Source organism: Borostomias antarcticus (assembly GCF_949987555.1).
Source record: "Borostomias antarcticus genome assembly, chromosome: 23".
NCBI lineage: Eukaryota > Metazoa > Chordata > Actinopteri > Stomiiformes > Stomiidae > Borostomias > Borostomias antarcticus.
Window position 1 is genome coordinate 8,870,504 of NC_140256.1, and position 22,981 is coordinate 8,893,484.

At 47.3% G+C, this 22,981-nt stretch overlaps 1 protein-coding gene across 1 annotated transcript in view; it reads right to left on the bottom strand.

Moving 5' to 3' along the window:
* Positions 1-22,981, bottom strand: part of cux2b (cut-like homeobox 2b) — a 69,207-nt gene that overhangs the window by 33,850 nt on the left and 12,376 nt on the right. The window contains exons 2-3 of the mRNA XM_084457215.1: positions 3,661-3,771; positions 2,739-2,786 (exon numbers count right to left, since the gene is read on the bottom strand). Coding sequence (XP_084313341.1) covers positions 2,739-2,786; positions 3,661-3,771 — 159 coding nt within the window. The remainder of the gene's footprint in view (positions 1-2,738; positions 2,787-3,660; positions 3,772-22,981) is intronic.

Genomic DNA, 22,981 nt, shown 5'->3' on the forward strand with positions numbered 1-22,981 from the left:
TCCCCCTGCATCGCCACCACAACCCCAGGGGAAGAGATGGCACAGTTAGACTCCAAAACAGGTGTCCGCCCACCCCTCTGTCGGCAGCGCTTTAATAGCTGTTTGATGTTTTTGATGTCTAGTCAGCTCGATTGTACCTTTCCGCTTGATAATGAGGGCCAATAATGATTCCCGAGCTCGAGGGGTTAATGGTATGTAACCGGCAGAGCCGCTAATTATACGTTACAAACTATTTATCAGAATCTCCATCTGCGCCGGCACCACAACTCTCATTGTGCACGCTAAATTACTCCTTGGATTATCATTGTAAAGCAAGTTTCAGTAATTAGGGAGCCAGGCTGCTGTTTTCTTTCTCTGGGAGTCAATAGGAGAGGGGAGAAATGAGATGACTGGTTAATTTGGGCCTGACACCCCCAACTACACGAAGGTAGTATCTATCTGGCTATACTGCATGAAGAGGAATGCTCTCTCCCCACCGGGACCCAAAAAGCAACACATATTCAAGAACTCCATCACTGTTTTTTGACACAAAGGTGAATCCTAAAGAGACTTTACACTCTAAAGTGAGAGAGAGGTGTAAATTGCATTGTGGGATCCAAGTAGTCTAGACGACCGTCTGTTCACTGTGTGTTCGGAATGGCAGCGGAAGGTTATGTGAAAGTTGTGTGAACAGCGCAGAGACTCGGTTCTGGTCTGACCTGCCCATCTCTCCTGTGATCTGTTATTTGAGAAGTAACTGTCATATTCCCCCAGCCCCCAAGGTGTGCCTGAGACCACTGAGACACCCACCAGCTCCTCTATCTCCACCGTACATTTTTATTAAAATTACCTTCATTATAACGACAGTGTGTTCATTATAAAACCAAAAAACGCCGGTCTCCCAGGGCTCTGCGGATTAATAAGGACAGCGGTGTATTTTAAGCCGTAAACTCAGCTCCTCACTGTCCTTAATCTCCTTCCTGCTTCACAAGGCCAAATTAACACCTCTCCCCAGCTCTGACGGGACCTCATTAGCAAACTTCCAGGGAAAGAAAGAAAAAGAGGAACGAAAAAGAGGAGAAGTAGGAGGGAAGCGACCAATGACAGCCACCAGCTCTGGGATTAACCCTTTCTCCTACTCCTGCTCCTCTGAAAACTAGGTCGCTGGCGTGTTTCTAATCAGTCGCCTGGTTAGCGATAATTAGAGGGCGAGATCGGACGGGAGCACAGAGAGGAAGTGGGAGGGGCACATCGAAATGAAACGGAAAAGAAAGAGAACCTGTCCTGTCGCAAAGACTTCAAAGGCATCGACTTCTCCTTCAGAAGTGACATGGAGAGGGTCCAAATAGCAAGAGGGTCTCCTCTGGGCCACAGCACTGGTGAGGAGAGCTGGAGGGGGCGGAGGCAGAGACCCAGATATCTCTCTCACTCACACACACACACCCACACACACACACACACACACACTTAGTACTTATACTAAGACACACAAGCCTCAAGCACACAGACCTGCCTCTGGCTGCTACACCACCTGTGCCCTGCAGCTGTAGGGGAGCTTTAGTGTATCCCAATCCACCCAGACAAACAAGCTCATGCCACTCCCCCTCTGTACACTCCTCCCCGCAGCAGCAGGTAGAGCCCCCGCAGCGTACACTAAGGCCACACAGACGACTGCTGGGTAAAGTTCACCAGCCTGCCTCCGCAAGCTGTTTGACATTAGCAATAAGGTCAAAATGAATCAGAAAAATCCTTTTGTTGGCATGCGTGGAGTTGATCCTAAAATATAAATAAAAAAGTTCACTAAAAACCCATCCAAAAGAGCGCAGACCTCGCTTATTTAGAGAGCCCCCCCCCCCCCCTCAAGAGAGCCCCAACCCCTCCCCCAGGCATCAGCTGAACATTCATTATCAGCCATCTACTTTATCTGCTTATAAAACATCTCTAGACTCCCGGTTGCCAGACATCAATAGTGCTCAAATTAATCCCCTGGGTTCATGTTTGCTTTTGATATACTTGTATTTGGGAGACTGCAATCATAGTAATTGAATTAGCACTGGAATCAAACTTGTATTGCACCAGTATTGAATCAAGCAGCTTTGCACTGAAACAAGACTGTTGCTCAGGCATAGTCAATCATAAACCATTAAGCAACTTGCCAATAATCATATCCATAAGGACCCAACCAAACATGCAAATATTCTCACATCCACTGATGCAGCTCTCATGCTAGTGTTCAATGGTGAGTTTAGAGGGGGAAGAAGGTCTGGAAACATATTTGCGGTATAATTTCAATATGCCCCCGCTTTGCGGACCATAACGCAGCTCACAAATGTGATTTATGACCTTGGTTTAATGGCTTAGGCAGCGCCTTGGAAGGTATCAGATGACTTTTTCAATATGGCAACGTCAGAGGGCACTGAGAATGCGCCAGCCCAACAGGAAATGAAGGCTTGTCTCAGCCAAGAAAATATGAGCAGCCAGATATCTGATCATCTTAGGGCAGATAGATGCTACTCAACTTTGATAGAAAACCCATCAGTCAATAAGCATCAGATGAAGTGTAACATGAAAACGTGTCCTTACAGTCAGCTGGCCATGACTTCCTCTCACTCTCTATCCATCTACCATTCATCCGAGGTGCAGCTCTCTCCTGAAAAGTGCTGGAGAGTACAAACTACACGAGAAGCAGCTGTGTCTTGTTTCAGTATCTAGGGTTTAACACTGTAACTTTAGACAACACGACATGAGACAAGACTCACCTGGGCTTGGAAACTCTTGAGGACAGGGGCCACCATCTCCCGGACTTCCTGAACACAGAGATAGACAGAACAAAAGGTTCATTATTTGAGGTGCTAAGTTCTCCACACGGGAGGCAGAATTCTGCAACAAAATCCACTTTATTATGAGGATGACTGAAATGTCGGAAATGTCAAATGCTCTTTGATTCTAGGTTTATTTCTGTCCTTTTCTCCTCTGTCGGGGTTACACTGCCAGGGGGTTGAGAGGGGGAGCTTGGGAGTTGGAGAGCGTATCCGAGGGGATTTCCAGGCTCCACACTCTCTTCCTCCTGGCTCTTGGGAAGCCACAGGTAAGGGGATCGGGCTGCTTGTGGTGAGAGTCTGATCCTGCCTTATGCACCTGTGCTGTACTGGCATGATCCCGGCACACACCGCACACCCTCACAGCGTCAGAGATGGCGGATTTGGAGTTCAGCCTAAAGGGGAGCCATGTCCCACCGTGACCATAGAGGCACTGCAGATACATGGGCCCGGAGAGTAACCTAGGTGACATCACATCAGCACCGCTGGAGGAGGAGGGGTTTTCTAACACTGGCTTGTCAAAGGCAGCGTGCCCTGACGATACGCACTAATGCGGATTATGAAAATGAAAAAAAGAATTCCAGGCACAAAGGTAAGCGCGGCTCTTAACGCCGCAAGTGACTGAGCAAGTCAGAGTGACTGCTGGAGTGAGGCTGAGCAGAGTGACATGGAGAACTGGGGAACTGGGGGTACTGGGGGTACTGAGCGGGGGTGGGTACTTGGGAGGGATTACTGGGGGACTGGGGGACTGGGGGGGACTGGGGGTATTGAGGGGGGGTTGGGTGGGGGTACTTGGGCGGGGTTACTGGGGGACTGGGCGGGGGGGGGATGGGGGTTGGTACTGTGGGGGGTTGGGACTCACCTCAGGGACATTTCTCTTGAACTCCCTGCTCAGCTCCACCAGGTGCTTGTGGGAGTGCTCGCTCTCCTCCTGTCGCCCCGCCAGCTCAGACGCAACTGAGTTTAGCTCCCTCTACAATCACAGACAAAACAAGACAGAGAGAGAGAGAGGAGAGAGCATTAAAGAGAGCGAAAAGCTGAGAGAGATAGAGAGAGAGAGAGCAAGGAGGGGAGAGAGAGACAGCACTTAGGGAGCCTGCCAACAGTCATATAGTACAGCTTAGAGTGTACATAAATAAAAATACACTGCTGAATATTAACAATGTAATCCTTCATGATCTTATAGCGGTAATACTTACTGCAAGCCCTGGCCCATAAATAATTAAGCCAAAATAAATCCAATGCCTACAGTAGCAGAAAGCCTTTTAGATAATCAGTATTTGAAATAATCAATACGCTCGCAACGACCATGGAGCTCCACTGAAAGAAAGAGAGAAAGAGAGAAGAGGGAGAGAGAGAGAGAAAGAGAGAGAGAGGGAAAGAGAGAGAGAGAAGAGGGAGAGAGAGAACAAGGCAGGGAGTCACGTGGAAAGACCCAATGATCTGACAAACACCCAGACAAACAAATATAGAGCATCTTGCTGAAATGAAGAGCAGGTTTTAAGCCTGGCGAAAACAAGATTCAAACATATGTCCATCTCTCCTACTGCACCGTGATTAGCACAGCTCACTGCTGTCTGAAATATCCGCATGAATTCAATCTCTTTCCCATAGTGCTACCCTGAACACTGACCTCACTTCCATCAATCCTTATATTGGTCCTGCGTCCATCAATCTTTATATTGATCCTGCTTTTCATCAGTCCTCATATTGATCCTGCTTCCCAGAATCTTTATATTGATCCTGCTTCCCTGAATCTTTATATTGATCCTGCTTCCATCAATCATATTGATCCTGCTTCCGTCAATCATATTGATCAGAGATGGATTCTCAATATATAATATATTTTACAATTGCCCCCTTACTCAAATAAGAGCTCAAATCCCAATGTATCTTTGTCTGAATATGATATCACCCACTGGCTCGTAAGTGAGAGGTGGTTTGTGTAAGAACTAGAGGCTGATTTCAGCATCGTTTGATCTCCTATTCAAAGATGTCAGTAGAGACAGCCCCTTCATCACACCCATGCATTCCTTCTGGCCTCAACCGTACCCTTTGCTATCCAAAATCCAATAGCACTGATCAGCCATTCAATTACCAGCTCTTTCTGAAAACTGTATAAAGAAACAGATCTCCAAACTCTCCTCTCTAACACATTTCCGACATGCCCTCAATTCAACTCTTCTAGTCTGTGATTCTTTCAACAGTAATTGATGAGGGTCTTCCCTTGTAACTGCAGGGATACTATATAAAAATGGTGTGGGGGATTCAATTACCACAGTGAATATATATATGACGCCGGAAAATTAAATTGACTGTGTTTTAATTAATCCCCAGTCTTACTTAAAGGCAATTTAATAAATTATCAAGAACAAAAAAAAGAGAAGAAAACCAAGGGACGAAACTCCGGCTCCATATTTGAAACCTTCAGCTTGCAGCGTATTTTAATTATTTCATTCATAATTTGATGTGAACATTGTCTTTTTTATGTATACAGTATAAAAAAAAAAAACAAAGACGCAGGGCTGTTCGATTCAGGTGTTTCTCCTAGAGTCAGGATAGATCACACCTCTGCTGGTCCATTCCTCCTCATGCATCTCTGATAAGAAAAGCCGGTGAAACATTCGGTCAGTCAGAAGATACTGACAGAACTCAAAATCCAGAATCCACTGCACCACTGCAGCCCATCTTGGATGAGCCTTGCTATGGATCTGAGACTTGGCTATTAGGAGTGGGCTGACATCCAGCAGATAGACCAGCTAACCTGGCCTAGAGAGTAAGCAAGGTAGAAGTGACTTTGATTGGATTTATATTAAGATACTGTTAAATACTTATTGTACTGATCCTACTCTGCCCAGTGCTTCACTATTTTCATCAGGGAACTGGTTTCAGTTTTCACTGCTTTAGTGCATCAGTGAGTAGAACATAGGTGCTTGTAAAGAAAGACAATTGTCTCCAGATCTCTCTAGGCGGGCCAAGGCAACCGTCCGTCAAATGAAACCTTCTGTCTGTCTTTCTGCGGGGAACTGAAGCAGAACATGTTGTTTGCTAGTTTGGTTTTCTTGCAGAGACAGGTGTTGGGACGAACTGCACAATGCAGTGTACTTCAAATCTCCTGAATCAAAAGATTCTGAACAAGATTTTTCACCCCACTAATCAAAACAGATCCCTTTTAAATTCAACTGAGATCTCGGATGAGAGTCACTTATGTAGCTCCATTATGTCCAATCTGCATGATGTCCCTAAAGCAGCGTACAGACCTCAGGAGCTCCCTCACCTGATTGCTTACATGAGAAATAGAGAGAGTAAGCAAGTTCGATTCCCTGTGCAAAGAGGAATTTCACGGTAATCGTTTGACAGGTTTTAAAAAGGCGATCGGGACCGAATTTTCAGTGTGTGGCAGTCGGGTCAATACGGAGCTCCTGTCATTAAGCCTCTGCCAGTCAAACATCCGGCCATAATTGATGAGTTTCCCCCGGGGACGGCGGAGCTGTCGTTGGGGGTGGGGATGGGGGAGGTGGGAGGGTGGGGTGGAGGGGGATGCTGAGCATGGCCGGTCCAGGGGGATGGAGGGAGGTGGGGATGGAAGGAGGGAGGGATGGAGGGAGGTAGGGATGTAGGGAGGGAGTCCCGGTCTTGGCCCTGCTGAGGATGGCGTCTGTAGAGAAGCCGTCACATGGACTGCCAGGCAGCCAGTCACACAGCATTGAGTGGCGCAGGTATTTATGCATGTGTGTCGCAGAAAAGACTGCAGGGAGTGGTCCCTTTATACTCCACAGAGGGGAAAACAAGGCAAGCAAGATGGAGGATAAGGGTGATAACAAAACAGAGAGTCAACGCTCACAGGAACATGGTGTGTTTGGACTAAAATGCATTAAAAAGGGTTCTGACGTAAACAAGCAGTACCACATCAATCAATACCACATCAGCGTTAGACAACAACAATCCTATTATAATCCTGAAATCATTCAAATCTACTCAAAAGTTGGACTACAAAGGTGAACAATAACAATAGTATGTGAGCAGTACAAAATGTTTTCTGTAAGAAGGTGAAGCTTACCAATTCATTGTGGTAGAGTACATTGACATTGATTCATTAAGCCTAGCTCCTCTTGATTACATCTGCGCTCGTAAGCTGTTCTCTGGCCCTCCACCAAGACAAAACATGGTGGAAAATGTTGACAACCAGAAAAACCACCAAGATACTGCAATGAGGTAGACTGAGTCAAAATCACTATTGTGCGCAGTGGGCTTGGACAGCACAAATTAAAGAGGAAAAAATTGGGCGAGGTGGAAAGAGAGGAAAATGCAGATGGGGTATTATTTTTCTTTTTGTATCCCATCTAATTGCAATCATAGGCAGATGTCTGAAAGTGTGACAGCATCAGCAGAATTGCTGCTGAGAGCACAGAATCTTTGTCTAAAAATAATCAGACATTCTGTGTGCTGCTGTTTGTTATAATGGTAATCGATGCTGGAGGCTTTGAATTCCATCAATTTATAGATCCACTCTGTTCTGCCTGGTGACTGTACTGCCTCACAACCCCCACCGCAAAGGCGTGCGCGCACACACACACACACACGCACACGCGTGCGCAAGCTCCCACACAAAAGAGTTTACACGCACAAAAACGCACACAGGCGCTAACATCCACACAGTGGTCGTAGCAAGGCAGAACTGGGGCCAGTGTGTGATTAAGATAAGTATAGTTTCCTTTCATACATCCCTTATCGCCTCCTATTCTCTGTGAGGCACAAGATTGTCCATAGCAGTCTCAGATTAGCCCCGCTTCTCAGACGTCACATTTGAGAAGGGGGATCGATCAATAAATCAAATCACCACAATCAATGGTCCCGATCGCTGCAGTCTAGTCTGGCCTCCACATTATTACTGGCACCACCCCCCTCCCGGCCACTGGGGGGGGAAACAACAGAGGAGAGAGAGAGGAGGAGGGGAGGGGGCTGCAGACCAGAGCCTCTGTTGACGTGTGTCCATATGAGCGATGCAAGATGATCTTTTATCTGCCCTCCGTGGTCTGAGCGTCAGGACAGACAGACAGGATGGTCCAGACAGAAGACGAGCTGGGAGGAGGGGGCCTGCTGCTGACCTATGACCTGGGAACCTCAGCTCACCACGCTAACTATAACAGGGTTGGCCTGGGGGGGTGGGGGGCTGCTATCACCTGGCAGCTTCCTCCATCTGTCTATCCATCGCTCTGCAGCTCCCTGTTCATCCGGCTTGGCTTGTGTTGATGCAACTCCAGTATTTTTCTGGGTTGTTTATATACAGAGCTGTTGGTGCTGAAAGTACAGTGTGGAAATACGATAGGATAGGTACTGTATAGGTTGTGTAGGCACAACTCTGCACATTACATTTCATTTTGACACATTTCTAAACCCCGGAATCATAAAAGCCTGATAAATCATATCAAAATAATTAATCCCCAGTCAGTCCGGCTGTCTTCAAACAGCATGCTAAATCTTACAAAGGGGATGAGAGGCGCGTGAGCGTTACAACCATCAGCGCACGGTGTGACTGGTGTTGTCAGCCATTATTCGTCATACCCTGCTTCATTTAGGGAGTTTTAGCACCAAAGCACATCCTGCCGTCAACACCTCTCTCTTTCTTTAAACACATGAGCACAAGCCATGCATGCACGCACGCACGCACGCGCACACACACACACACACACACACACACACACACACACACACACACACACACACACACACAGATTCCTGTCTCGGATTGACTACCACTGATAATACAGGGTAGCACATTATCCAACACATTATCTAAGGTGTCGCAAAAATACTTGAAATACAGTATAACCATCCTTTCAACCATCCCTATACTGTACATGACATGAAACCCATGAATACTGTACCTTTAAATGCCCTCCAATTAGAAGTTTCGAATGGCAGTGTACTGTATGAGCGTTGTAAATGAAGACCAATTAGAACATCTTATTTATCATCATTAAGCCAAACCATTGTTCTCATCATTACCAAGTCTGCATTTACAATCAGGATGTGTGTTGTCATACTGTGATCCACGCAGTGACTGATTACACACCCCTATGACTCATTAGAAGACTAGTGGCTTGAAACCTGAAAGAAGACATGATAACCTCAGTAGGTTAAACGATCTAGAGATGTGAATCACTAGGAGTATTTTATAATACCCAGGCAAGGATAGATTTGCTTACTCTTTAGTCATACCATACTGTAGCTCATAGCTAATTTGGCAAAGAAATGTTGCATTTTTCGACTGTGTCAAAAGGACACAACAGCAACAAAGAGCGCGGTTTGTTTTCCCGCTCCTCGCAGTGCGAACACGGGAGACCGCTGCGGGGGCTTGTCTCTCTCTCTCTCTCTCTCTCTCTCTCTGAAGCCTAACCATCCAGGTCAGCGTGAGAGGAGGAGAAGAACCTCTCAGTAAAGCTCCGCAGATCCGGTCCTCATCGCCACGCTGGCCCACTTTCTCCACCGCCGGCGAGGGGAACGCCGCGGCGGGGCCGGCCCCCCACTGTTTATCCTCTCTTCAGAGACGTCGGTCCGCTCGCTCTCAGGTGTGCCGCTCTCCCCCTTGTTTTTGTTGTGTGCCCCGCCCCCCCCCCCCCCCCTGCTCTCCCTCGACGAACACACAGAGATCAAAGCGCCGCCGCTGGAAGAATCTGAATATTTCAGGTGAGCGGAGAGGGGGCTGCGCCTCGCACCACCTGTGCAGTGCAGAGACTCTGGTCCCTCCTATCTCTCCCTCCTATCTCTCCCTCTCTCTCTCTCTCTCTTTGTCTCTCTCTCTGTCTCTCTCTCTCTCATTCTCTTTGTCTCTCTGTCTCTCTCTCTCTGTCTCTCTCTCTCTGTGTCTCTCTCTCTCTCTCAAAGCCATGGTTAGAGGGGCCCCTGAGGCCCAGCGACGCGAGCCGGGGCCACCTGTCTGACAGAGAGGACAGCTCTTTTACCCTGCTTCTCTCTCTCTCTCTCTCACACACACACACACACACTTTCTTCTAATTTTACAGCATTTGGCCCAAAAATAAATTATTCTAAATCGAGTGGTGACACTGGGAATACAACCTGGGCTGACAATAAGCAGTGAGAGCTTTGAGTGCTGTCACAACGGCTTCAAGGCCTGGCAGACACGTTATCATATTGCAGAATGGGAGCGGCCTCTTTCAATGACGGAAATCTCTTCAACATGCTGCCCATTTAGCTAGGTCTGTTGGCAATACCCAAATACATCTTACGTATAGCATCCACAGTCTCATTGATAGGAATTGCCTGGTCAAATAAAACAGCCTGAGAGCTGCCTGATGGGTCTTCAGTACCGTCCTGATCTGAAACTGGGCAGAATGTGGTCAGATGCTGCACATCACATCACCAGGACAGTCATTTCTGACCCACAGCAAATAAGAAAGCATCCCTGATGTCCACACCAGTCTTTGCAGTTTGATGAAGCTGCTCCTCTGAGGGCAGTGTATATATGTGTGTGTGTGTGTGTGTGCGTGCATGCGTGTGTGTGCGTGCGTGTCGACAGCGGGTGGGGTAGGGGGGGAGGGGGGTTCCACACAACCAGTTCCCAGCCATGTCTCTCAAAAGGGCCGTAAAGTCTTTACAGGAAATTCCTTACATTCATCTGTGTCAGAGCACTCGGCACACATTAGGCGTTTACACGGGAGGAAACACAATCTATTTGATGCTACGCTGCCCACACGTCCAGCACTCCTCCCCACACTGGAGATTCTCACTGTTTAACTTCTATTTCATATTCCGGGCAGGCAGGCTGGAGAAGAGTGAGGGAATGAGCTCCATCTTGCTTCAAATCTCAATTTAAACATCCAGCTAAATGTAATCTGGAGTGAGTCAACAGGAGGCAACTCGTATTAGGCAGCTCAAGATATTTGTTTTTATTTACTCTGGAATGCGTGATTGATTTTTCAATGATGTGTGCCTGAACGTGCCTGCCGGATCATAATGGGCAGAGCATACTCTGGCTACCAGGACGCTCTCCAAACCCTCTCTCTCCCCACCCTCCATGAGAGAAGAAAGTCACTCTGTAGGGACTTTGCACTGAGCCTCCTGAACTCCTGAACACCCCTTCAACAACTGTCTCCCCCCCTTCAGAGCCCAGGTGTCCGGTCGGCACACCAGACATGAAGCACACCTGCAGACACCCAGGACAAGAACCCAAAGATACAGGATGTCTCCCATCCCCTCCCTGACAAGAATCTTGAATGACCATTTTAAATATTGAATGTTTGTTCTATTGGTAATTTGAGTTAGCCTAGGTTTAATGTATATATTCTTGTAAATACTCATGCATTTCAGTTTTTAACTGCCATATGAGTGTCAAATAAAAAACTTGAAACTTGAAAGATGTATGCAAATGGTGAACCGAAAAAAAAAGTCACACTTCATTTTTTTTCCTGGCCCCACCTCAACATCTTTCTAAGATCAGCAGTGCTTATGTGAACAAGTGGAGGTTAATCTTGGGAAAGGGTCAGATACAGCCAGCTCTTTGTAAATGTCAACAGGGAGATCCAGGCCTCTCTCATTATCACACTAAACCAACATGGCTGACATCTCCAAGATGAATGTCTGACTGGGAGGTGTCTTCCCCACTCCTCACAGCCAACGCAGAACCCTCCCCTCCAAGGGAAACCTTATTAATCAATCGATTTATCGCCATAAATCAGGCAAGGCTTTGATTGTATCAGCAAGTCATGCAATCAATCAATTAGTCAAGGCCTAGCAGCCCAATTTGCCTAAAGAAAGATTAATGTCTCTCCATATCATCCATTTGACTGTCTGTTTACCTATCAAACACTGCTGCAGCTCAGTCGTAGGCCCAGCATGCATCCTGATATTGATTTCTGCAGACTGAACTTGCACATCATAGGACACTTGACTGAATGGGAATAATTCTGCTCTTTTCGTTTGTACTGAAGTATGTTCTCTGTTCTTCTTCATGGTGCAGCCAAACATCATCATCAGAGGAAAAGCTTAAACGTGACAAATCCAGAACAATATGCTCTGTTCTTTATGAAGGAACGATGAACTTCACAGTGAAGTGGACCTGACAGACAGCAGCAGCAGCCTCGCCATATGCGTGGCCATTAACATCACCTGGACCCTGGCTGAGTGGGAGATACTGACCTTCACACGACAGTCTCCGACAAATCACGTATTCCATCAGTAAACCCTGCCAAGGTTTCCGTGAAAGAGAGGGATGGGGCGCTTTGCGAGCAAATGGAGGACACGCAAAGTGGGGAAAACATACGTATAATGACATATTTGTTTCATATTTCATTCCAACTGTGAATTCCAATCCGCATTGTGACACCAGCCGCCACGGTCCACCGCCTCCCATCTGCAGCTGCGTGCCAGCGACGCATCTCTCAGGACGCGGCGGAAACGTCTGGGACGACAAACCGACAAGAACAACTAGAGCAAGACCGAACCGGGCCGCCGCCCCCCCCCCCCCCCGTCTCACCGGGCCTCTCTCAGAACCACCGAGGGGAGCGGCGGAGCGGGGCTCCCCCGGGGAGGACGTGTGTAGTGGGACAGGAGCACGGCGAGGAGCGGTTCGGCTTCACACTCCTCAGACCCCGCCTCTCTCTGCCCGCCTCGCCCCGCCCCGCCCCGTCTGCCAGCCCCGGGGGAGGGGGGGAGGGGGGGGGCAAGAGCTGAGAGATCTGCAGGGGGCTCCTTCAGTTCTGCCCAATCTCCCAAGCTCCGCTGTGTAATTAGAGATAAAGACAGAAGACCATAGTACTCAACCCCCACGGTCGACCAGTTTCACACTAGGCTGCCCACCCATAACCCCCACGGGGTAATCCCCAGTTCTACCAGACGCACGTGTTGCACCTGCAAGAGCTCCAACACAAGTCCCTGTCTACCCTACGGCCCTCCAAATGTCCTACCCCACACACAAACAACCCACACCCACCTGAAACAATAGTACAATACCACTCATCAAGTTAATGGTTTTATTTCTCGTTGTGGAAATGATTAAGCACATTTGCTGGTCCAGATAGTCAATAAACGTACACAGCCAGATCCCAGTGCCAGTGCCCTGCATATTGTACATTTGATAGAGAAGCTTCCAATCTCTCCAAAGTTCTCAGGTAAGCAATCAAAGCCGTTAACTGGCAATTTTCTTCCCATTACCCCCCCCCCACAGAACTTCATCCAGACAACCAGGGAGAAAAGTTTGAGAAAATAAAGTAAAGTAGGAATCCTCCAGACTATATTCAAGAAACACCAAATGATACCATGGAGAGATCCATTATTCATTCATACATTTTTCATTTAGGAGCAGGGTGGATATGAGCAATGATGAATGCATTGCCCAGGATGCAATTTGTATGTAAAATAACAGAAGATTAAAGAATATGTTTTAAGTGCAAATGCATTTTGTTGCCATCTAAGGAGAAAATGCATTCCTGCAAAAACGAATAAGACCTGAGTCCATGACACTGCTTCATAAAATCACTTAGCCCATAGCCAGGCCCTTCGCTAGGCCTTTTAATGGGTCACAATGAGAACCTCAAATGATGAATGAGCAAGCTAGAGTAGATTTCCATTCATACAATATACTCCTTGGCAGATCATTTGCAAATGCAAGTTAACTGAATAACAAGGCTAACTGCGGACACACCTGACTAACATCACATCCCTTGAAAAACACACACATGCACATGCACACACACACACACACACAATGCTGCAGCCTTGCCTTGCCTGCCAGGCATCCACATGTTCCTCTCAGGACCCGTTCGTTCCTCATCAGCTTCACTCAGTGCACACCGTTTCAATTCACTGCCTCTCAAAGACACACAAAGACCCGCCTCCCCCCCCCCCACCCCCCTAGCCCTCCATTCAGAGCCCAGAGATTGAACACAGCCTCCCAACACAAGACATGGCCACCGCAGAGCACCACGTAATACAGGCCATCACTGGGCACACAGTGTGGAGAGGGCTGAGATGGGAGAGACCAGGTCAAAATGAGAGAGGGGGGTTGGGGGGGGGGGGGGGTGTACCAGCATCTCCATCACCCCATACACACAGGCTGGGGCGGCGTTCCCAAAAGCAGCCTCCCGCTGTGTTTGCTGTCTCTCACTTGATACTCATGACATCAACGGTAATGTCAGAGTTAAAACCTAACACGGAAAACAGAAGCGATCCTGTTCAGGGGGCTCGTCTGGGTGCTGTATCCACCGTCCCCTTGCCTTTCCCAAACAGAGGTTGACCCACTAGTGGGTTGTCCCCAATCAGGAAGGGACAATATCTATTTGGGTCGTCCACATTGATCTCAGTCCTGTGCTGCATGGCTGTGGGGGTCAGTCAGGGTGATGTGTGTTCAGAGGGGAGGGGACCGCGCCTGTATTTGGTACGCAGGAAATGGAAGGGGGTGGAGGGGGGGGTGGGGTAGGGGGCAGGCTGTGATTGGGCTAATCCACTGAACACTGCCTTGTGCGAACTTTCCCTAACCTTAGGGTGATCCCATGATCTGAGGCAAGGCATTACCAACATTAGAAAACACATGAGCTTCTGAGCCATCAGTGGGGCCGCAGGTGCACGCAACTTGCATTTGCACTTAAAACATATTCTTTAATCTTGTGCAGTGGCGGTGGAATACACTTTCTACCTCCTAACACACCACTGGAGCCTGGTTTCCACTGAGTGTTCATTTTAATGTCACACAAATGAAGACACAATGAAGACCTGCAGCCCATGAAGTAAGAATGTACAGGCTGGGGGTGGGTTGAAAACGCCAGCTAGTCAGGAGGAGAGAGGGCAGCATGTGAAGAGGCTGTCAGCTCCTCTATGCCGGCTCCCGTGCACGCTCAGCTCAGACTGAGGTCAGCAAATGGGCCTAATTCACACGGGGCGTGTGTGTGTGAGAGTGAGAGAGAGAGAGAGAGAGAGAGTGAGACTGCTGTCGAGCAGTGTGAGTGGGGAATTAGATCTATGGTTTGTAGCCTTCATCTCTTCCCAGACAGACTTGTTCCGGCTCAGAGGCCCTGCCTAATCCGCACCTCTCTCCCGCCTGCACTCCCGGAAAATGACTTCACACAGCTGCCTCAAACGCCCAACACAGCAATTCTCATCTGACTGAACTCCCCAAAAAACGTCTCAGCAGACCTCCCATAGCTCATTTAACATAGCAATCCCTCCCCCCCCCCCCTCCCCTCCCCCCCGTCTCTGGAGAGAAACAAACAGGATAACAACAACAGCAGCCCCTCTTGATCATTTAAGGGCCCTTTTCTCTGGCGAACTGTCAGAATCAGAACTACTGCGAGAGTAATGGCAGTGGCGAAATCCAAGAGCTGCCCCAATTGTGTGGTGATGAGGACTTGACAGAAAACGCCTGTATGTCAACCACCATTAGTGAGGTATCACGGTGAAGTACGTGGACTATTGTGGACTATTGTTATGATGTCTCGTACCTCTCTGCTATACCATCTATACTACATCACACTATACCAACTATACTACCTCTCACTATACCATCCTATACCACCTATACTACCTTTCACTATACCATGCTATACCACCTATACTACCTCTCACTATATCATCCTATACCACCTATACTACCTCTCACTATTCCATCCTATACCACCTATACCACCTCTCACTATACCATCCGATACCACCTATACCACCTCTCACTATACCATCCGATACCACCTATACTACCTCTCACTATACCATCCTATACCACCTCTCACTATACCATCCTATACCACCTATACCACCTCTCATTATACCATCCTATACCATCTATACCACCTCTCACTTTACCATCCTATACCACCTATACTACCTCTCATTATACCATCCTATACCATCTATACCACCTCTCACTATACCATCCTATACCACCTATACTACCTCTCACTATACCATCCTATACCACCTATACTACCTCTCACTATACCATCCTATACCACCTATACTACCTCTCACTATAGCATCCTATACCACCTATACTACCTCTCACTATACCATCCTATACCACCTATACTACCTCTCACTATACCATCCTATACCACCTATACTACCTCTCACTATACCATCCTATACTGTACCACCTGTACTACCTCTCACTATACCATCCTATACCACCTCTCACTATACCATCCTATACTGTACCACCTGTACTACCTCTCACTATACCATCCTATACCACCTATACTACCTCTCACTATACCATCCTATACCACCTATACTACCTCTCACTATACCATCCTATACTGTACCACCTGTACTACCTCTCACTATACCATCCTATACCACCTATACTACCTCTCACTTTACCATCCTATACCACCTCTCATTATACCATCCTATACCACCTTGTGTCTGGGGATTTAGATAAGTTTGAGTTGTTGGAAATTCCTCTGTCACATCTGCTAAGGGCAGACCAGACCAGGGATATGCAGAAGTGTGACATTGGTGCCATGTGAATCTGCAGAGCAGGCAGCTTTTGGCAGCACCACTGTTCTCTGGGAAGATGAGGGAAAGCAAGTTCTCATGTGAAACTGTCGTCTGGGTCAGTATGTTCCTGCTGGATGTTATCAATTAGCATGGAAGCCAGATATGCTCTCGGAAAAAAGGTTTTTGCGATACAGTGTGGAACAGCCACCCAGAACAATTTGACCCTAACCCTAAACCCCAGTCCCTGATTGGTTCCTGTAGATGAAATACAGGTGTCGGCTAGTAGAACGTAGCAACAAGCATTAACGTTAACGATAGAAGAATGAACACAGACATACGTTTCGGAGTTTCTCAGTGGAAAAGACGTTCTCGCCGTTCTTCCAACTGGATTTGACAAAAATTGGATCTATGTTTTGTTACGCTGATTAGCTGAAGGAGTTTGTCTGTCAAGGCAAGTACTCCCGCCCACTCAAATTGTTCTGGGCGTCTGGAAGTCCAAACTGTATCGTGAAAGCCTTTTTGCGAGGAAGCCTGGCTTCCAGGCTAGTTATCAGTGAGAACAGGACAGCCTGATAATACGCCTAGAGGAGGGCTCTCCCGGGCCCGCAGCCCAGTGGGGTCACCGAGGGGGACTCGGTATGTTGGCAGGCCAAAGCAGTCAAAGAGATACTTGAGTCCTGAGGGCAGCGAACAGTGAGAGAGCCTCCACAGATGCCTAACCATAGGCTGCTCTATGAATACCCACCTACCGGAATCCTTGGACTGCCTTGCACTCGTTCACCTGAGCTTGTTTTCCAAGAATAGGACTTGAGGAAGGGGGGTAGCGCAGGAGGAATGTGAGGAGACGCCTGTGGTGAAAACTGAAGCTGAATTTAGAACAATAGCTTGGTTTGGTCAATTATTAAGCTTCCATTCTTCTACGCAGCCTACGCAGCAAGTGCATTACATGGCGCAAATACGGCACCGCTGACAACGTCGTACGGCAGGTGGTCCAGTCAGAGGTGTCGGCCGGCTGATGCCTCACAAATAAAACATATTTGAACTTCCCAAGAACTTCCGAGGCAGCAGGGAAAGAGAGACCCCACTGTACAGGCACCAGAAGATGATTAAAACCCAAGATGGTGTGTTAGAGAGGAGAGAGAGGTGATTTATCTCTTCACAGCCTTTTGACACTAAATTAAACTGTTGAGTCCATTCCCCCGTGCCAGCTAGTTATCTTTCCAGGCTAATTTAACACTATAATTTACATTCCATATAAAATACATCCTGATGTGGCGCTGTCAAGCCCGTACATCATTCGTGGAGAGTGCTCCAGTTTCAGCGAAAAGGACAGAATTAGATCATATTCATGATGCAATTAAACACTTCAGTGGGAATCGATGTAAAACCGATGAGCCCTGAAAACAATGCATATGGCTGAGAACATTAGAACACATTACCTTCCCCTGGATCCCTCGCTCCACAGATGCAATTTAAAATCCTCCACCACTACACTCTCCATCTCTCCAGATTCATAACGCACAGCGATAATAAATGAATTTTTCACAAAATTATTCAACTACTAAATTGCCCATGGTAACTGAATATCAGATGAAAGTGATGTGAATTATTAAGTAGAGAAACTGTTTGTTCTCACCATGGGTGTAATAATCGCCCAAATGAGGAGGAGAGAGGGGTGCGATTGGAAGGTTAGTCTAAAGGGGATTTTATAATAAACATTCCTATTAACTTAAATCTGAGGAAACTTTGTAACTGCTGCCTGGTCCCCCTGTTGAGATGATGGCATCGACCAATTTCCCCTGGGTGGAAGTGTGGGTTTTCTTATAGACACACAGATGAACACATTACCAGGCGCTGCTGCTCACATTCTCTCACAGAACTGGCAAGATGCCCCCGGGAGCTAGCACCACTGTAACTCTGAGCCAGTGTTACACCACCTCACCATATTTTACATAATCAGACAGGCAGACAGATTGAGCAGCAGTACACACACTAACACAGCACCACAGCAGACCACATACACTACCTGTCACAGTTTGCTGTGCCGTCATCAAACTCATTTTTGAGTGGATTATGCACATAGAGCCAGTCAAAACAGGTCAAATGAACTTTAACACCAGACTTTGGATTTCTGAAGGGGGGCTAAGGGGAGAGGCAGCAATTTGTAACCATTTATGACATGGTGAGTTGGCCTCTCCAACTGAAACAGTAATTATACTTAATGGTACTTTAATCTGTCCATCAGGCTGGAGGTGAGCAACCGGGTCAGGCTTAAGTGTTCTGGGAGTCACATGGGGTCAGGCCACAGACTGTAGGGTGAGATTCTCCTGGAAGCCCAGGTCCAGGGCACTCTAGAGGGCTCGAGGACAAAAGACCCCGCTGAGACACACACTGCATAACGATACAAATAATTGAGATACAAGAGCACGGGTAAATCACGCTCTCAGGGAAAATCATCACGAGCAAGTGGGAAAATAAAGAGAGGACAGAGTTAAGAGGAACACATGCAAAGAAATATAATATTTGGTGGTATCATATCATCACCAATATGTATGCTCCGATTTGTCACAATCATGATTGTTTTGAGTAAAGATCTGTGTAGTCGTGACAAGTCCTGGACTAGGCCTCCCTACTCTCTCCAGTTGGTATCTAGGCCCTCCGCCATCTTGTTAAATTTTTTACACCAGGAGGATTTTTCCAGGTTTCACAGAATTAGGGGGGTGGAGTGGGGGAGGGGGGTCAACTCACAGTCACACTAATTCTACTTCACACCAGGAGTCCTAGGTCATGTCCCATAACCACCTGGACTAACAGGCATATCTGATCCTCCCATAGAGCCAGTCTGAGGAGAGAGTCGTCTGAGGAGAGAGTCGTCCAGCAGGGTGATAGAGCCAGGTTATTCCCAATGGCAGCACCAGAGACACATGGCCCATACCAATACAAGGGTGAACAAACACTACCTTTGTACCCAGAGTCATTTGTACTCCACTCAGGCTCCTGGCCATCTCCGTGCCCCCTGAAAGAGCCCCTGTTCCTGCCTATGAATCTGCCCTTCTGCTCTCGTTTATTTGTTATCTCGGACAAGCATTCCCCCATTTCACTGGTAAAATAAAGAGAGGAGAGAAAACGAATCACTTCCAGGATGTGGCCCGTGCTGCTGTTCCCTAGGCTGTCAGCCCCGCTCTCTCTGGCTTCACCCACGGCCGGCCACATCGATACACACAAGTGACTGCCGTTTGCTTTATGATTGGCTTGTTTTATTCTCCCAGCCTACTTTTCCTCACCCATCTTTCTGGTCTAACCAGTCCAGCTGCTAGCCTGGACAACGGAGGCATTGTCTCTTTAAGTGAAACAGGCAGTGGATCAACACTTCTTCCCATTTCCCCACTTTATTAGCCCAGTGGCACCACACTGTTTATACTAGTGGGTATTCCGTGTTTGCTGGAACAATTACAGTATGACAAATGGTCCATCAATGCCATCTATCAGGGCAGAGCTGACAGGAATCCTATAGTCAGGGCGGCCATTCGTCCCCCTGCTCCCCATCTCTGGGGTCCCATGCTTTAGTATCCATGACAACGTGCAAGCCACTCGCCACGCTTGCCACTTCATGGTGAGAGATGGGCACCCGTGAGTGGCTTTGAAAATTAGCCTCTGACACCCCGTGTTCCACAGCGCTCCCACCCTACTGGCTCACAGAGGGGCCCAGGGCACTCCGGTCCCCGGACTCACCGACACACAAACAATAATATAGACCCGAGAGAAAAAACAGTCTTGGGGATTTGTGGTGCCAGACAGCTCCATGGACGCAAGCTATATGATTCTCAGCAGCCACCCATCATAACCTTTCCCCCTCCCAAAATGAAATAAGAGACCGAAAACTGGGAGAGGGTGTAAGAGCTGCCGACAGCTGATCAGCTTTGCAGGCGCAGCCAAGTGTCCTATTCCTTTTCCAATTACACGAATGGCTTCTCAAAAATACGATTCATCCCGGAACACAAGATTGACATTTAATTGAGCAGCTCTTGTGCTCTACATTAAACACAGGAAAGTATTTGTTTTTCAGTCAAGTAGCAGCTGTTCATTATGCCTCACCTTTTGGCTTATTGATACAGGAAACTCTGGGGTATTGGGAAGGGCCTGGATTGCATGGGACGGTTCTGGGTTGAAGAATGGATTATAGTTGCAATAAAGGCTCTGCTTCAGAACATGATGGCTGGATGATTTATATTGAAGCATGTTTCCAGTGAGCATTTGAGGTGAGAGTTCTGTGTTTCTTCTCTATATCATGGATGAACACTAACATCTAAGAACAACAGAGTTGGGTAGCGGTAAACATGGGGGGACTGGAAGAAATACCCATCAGATTCATACAGGTATACATACATTTCACAATATATATTCACACACAGTGCAGGTCTGGTTGAGTGTTAGTACTGCAACTAGTCTGGGTTGGGCAGCCATGTTAATGTCTAGGCTACTCATGTACGTACAGTACTGTAAGAGCCTCAGCAAAAATAATCATTTAACAGGGAGGTGAAAGATAGAGCCTATCCTTATTCTGACTTTCATTTTTACAATTCAAAGTGTTTTAGTATGAATCAGCCTTGACATCCTTCCTCACACTAACATTACACTCTCAAGTCAACACAGCTCTCTGGTGTTTGCTAAACTACGTTTGACAGCTTAAAATCATATAATGCTTCGGTGAAAGAAAGAGACAAAGCTGTGCACATGTCATGCCCTGTCAGAGACGGGGGTTTTAGTGTTTGTGATTAAAAATATCTGGATGAACATTAAAGGGTAGAGGGAAGCAGCTCCAGCTCGAGGAGGTAGGGGTGTCAGCTAATATAACCCACCGCTGACACCGAGCAGAGCCAGCTAGCTCATTGATGTGGCAGCATCTCATTTTCACCAGTTTGGAAGCAGACAGTTTTGCAGCGCCTTGCGGTTCTTAATTATCTTCTGACTTTGTCTAATTCAATCAACACAACTCAGATCTGGCTGCGAAATGGCACTCTGATCCCCTCAAGCTTAGCAAGTCAAAAAAACATTGAATAAGTGGAACAGTCAAACTGACAAAATGAGCATACTGTAGCACGAGAAATAACTGCTCCTTTATCTCTTGGGCAGAGGCATCAGCCTCGGTGGATATGAACGAGAGCCTGTGCGGGTAAACACTTGGCTTTCTGCTGAAGTTACAGGACTGCATTCAGAGGGAGACATAAGTCAAGTGCTGTGATAACACTGCAGATGCTGTCTTGCTGTCCAGTAGTAGTATGGGGTCAGCTTGCCATACGAGACTTAAGTTCCACAGTCAAGTACTGCGCTTGATGAAGTTGACATTTTATTGGTAAACCAATACCCGACCAAAAAATGCTAAAACAACTTTTCAACGAATGTATCTTCAGCCTCTTGCAAGACAGGCAAACGCAAAGATGCAGGCATACTGTACAGGCACATACACACTGATTTAAAGGTGGTTAGGGTTTCAATTGTACGCCGATTTCCAGTGGGTGAGGTGTGTCAAATGATGGAGGGAGGAGGTGAAAGAGTGAGGAGATCCCCGCTTCCCTCACCCCTGGAAAATCACTTCCAGAACCCCCCACCACTTTCCACTCCATCCATGTCCCATCTCATTCAAAACCACTACATCATTAGATGTAATAAGCTCAAACAGCAGTGAAGCTCTGTTGTCATTATAAAGCCTTTACTTAGCCACTGACTGCCAAATCTGTTTTGCACGAGCTAAAGACTGCCAAACCCAACAATGGCAGATTAGTGAAGCTCTTCTCCTGTTGCAGCAGAGGTTAATAAAAAGTGGCAGGGCTAAGTCTGCTCCTATTAAGTATGCTGAGAGATATTATAGCAGTTTGTTACATCAGATCGTTATTGGATTAAACCACCAGCACTACAATGAAATTTTACTTTTAATTTTCAGCCGTGCATAAAACGGGCTCTGTGAGTGCACTTGTCAGAACAAAAGACAGCATTAGAGCAAATCGTGTTTTTTCAATTCCCATCTCCAGTCGTAGCAGACATGGTACAGAGAGAGGGGACATCAAGCCCTGCAGTTTTCATACTAATTCATAATCTAATCCACATTCTCTAACTGTATAATAAAGGTTGGTAGATGCAGATTACACAAAACCAAAACACAGAGGAAGTGTTGTCAGGATCATAAGGCCTATTTACAGCATCAACCTACAGTACAATACTGTCTTAACATTCAGGTCATTCAGTGGTCAGCTAGCCCCGTACTGCACACACAGATAGCACGGTCTGTCAATGCATGGTTAGCACAGCCTGGGGTCAAAGAATCTGACCAGTAAACTGTGCTTAATCCTAACAGAGCCATCCATTAGCCTGTCCGGTCTTTACGACCCTCTCCTTTATTAGATGAGCGATCAGCTGTCCATATCTGGCAGAAATATGGACTTCCTCATCCGCAGGCAAATAATGTTCCCATCACTTCCTAGAAGCGGGTACTGCTGTGTGCTCCGGCTCAGGTGCACCTGCAGCCAGTCTAGCCGGTCCGGGGAACGGGGTTCAATCAGTGAGTCTCCTGGGGTATTCCCACCGCCCCGTTACCTCCGATAAATCTCAGTGCTTTACGATTAGGTACATAACATGAGTCATAGATCTGGACAGTAAATAAGAGCTTGTCAGTGGGAGTGACGCCAGGCCTGGCTCCTCCCTCTCTTCCAGATAGGCCCTCTGTGTCCCGGCTGCCC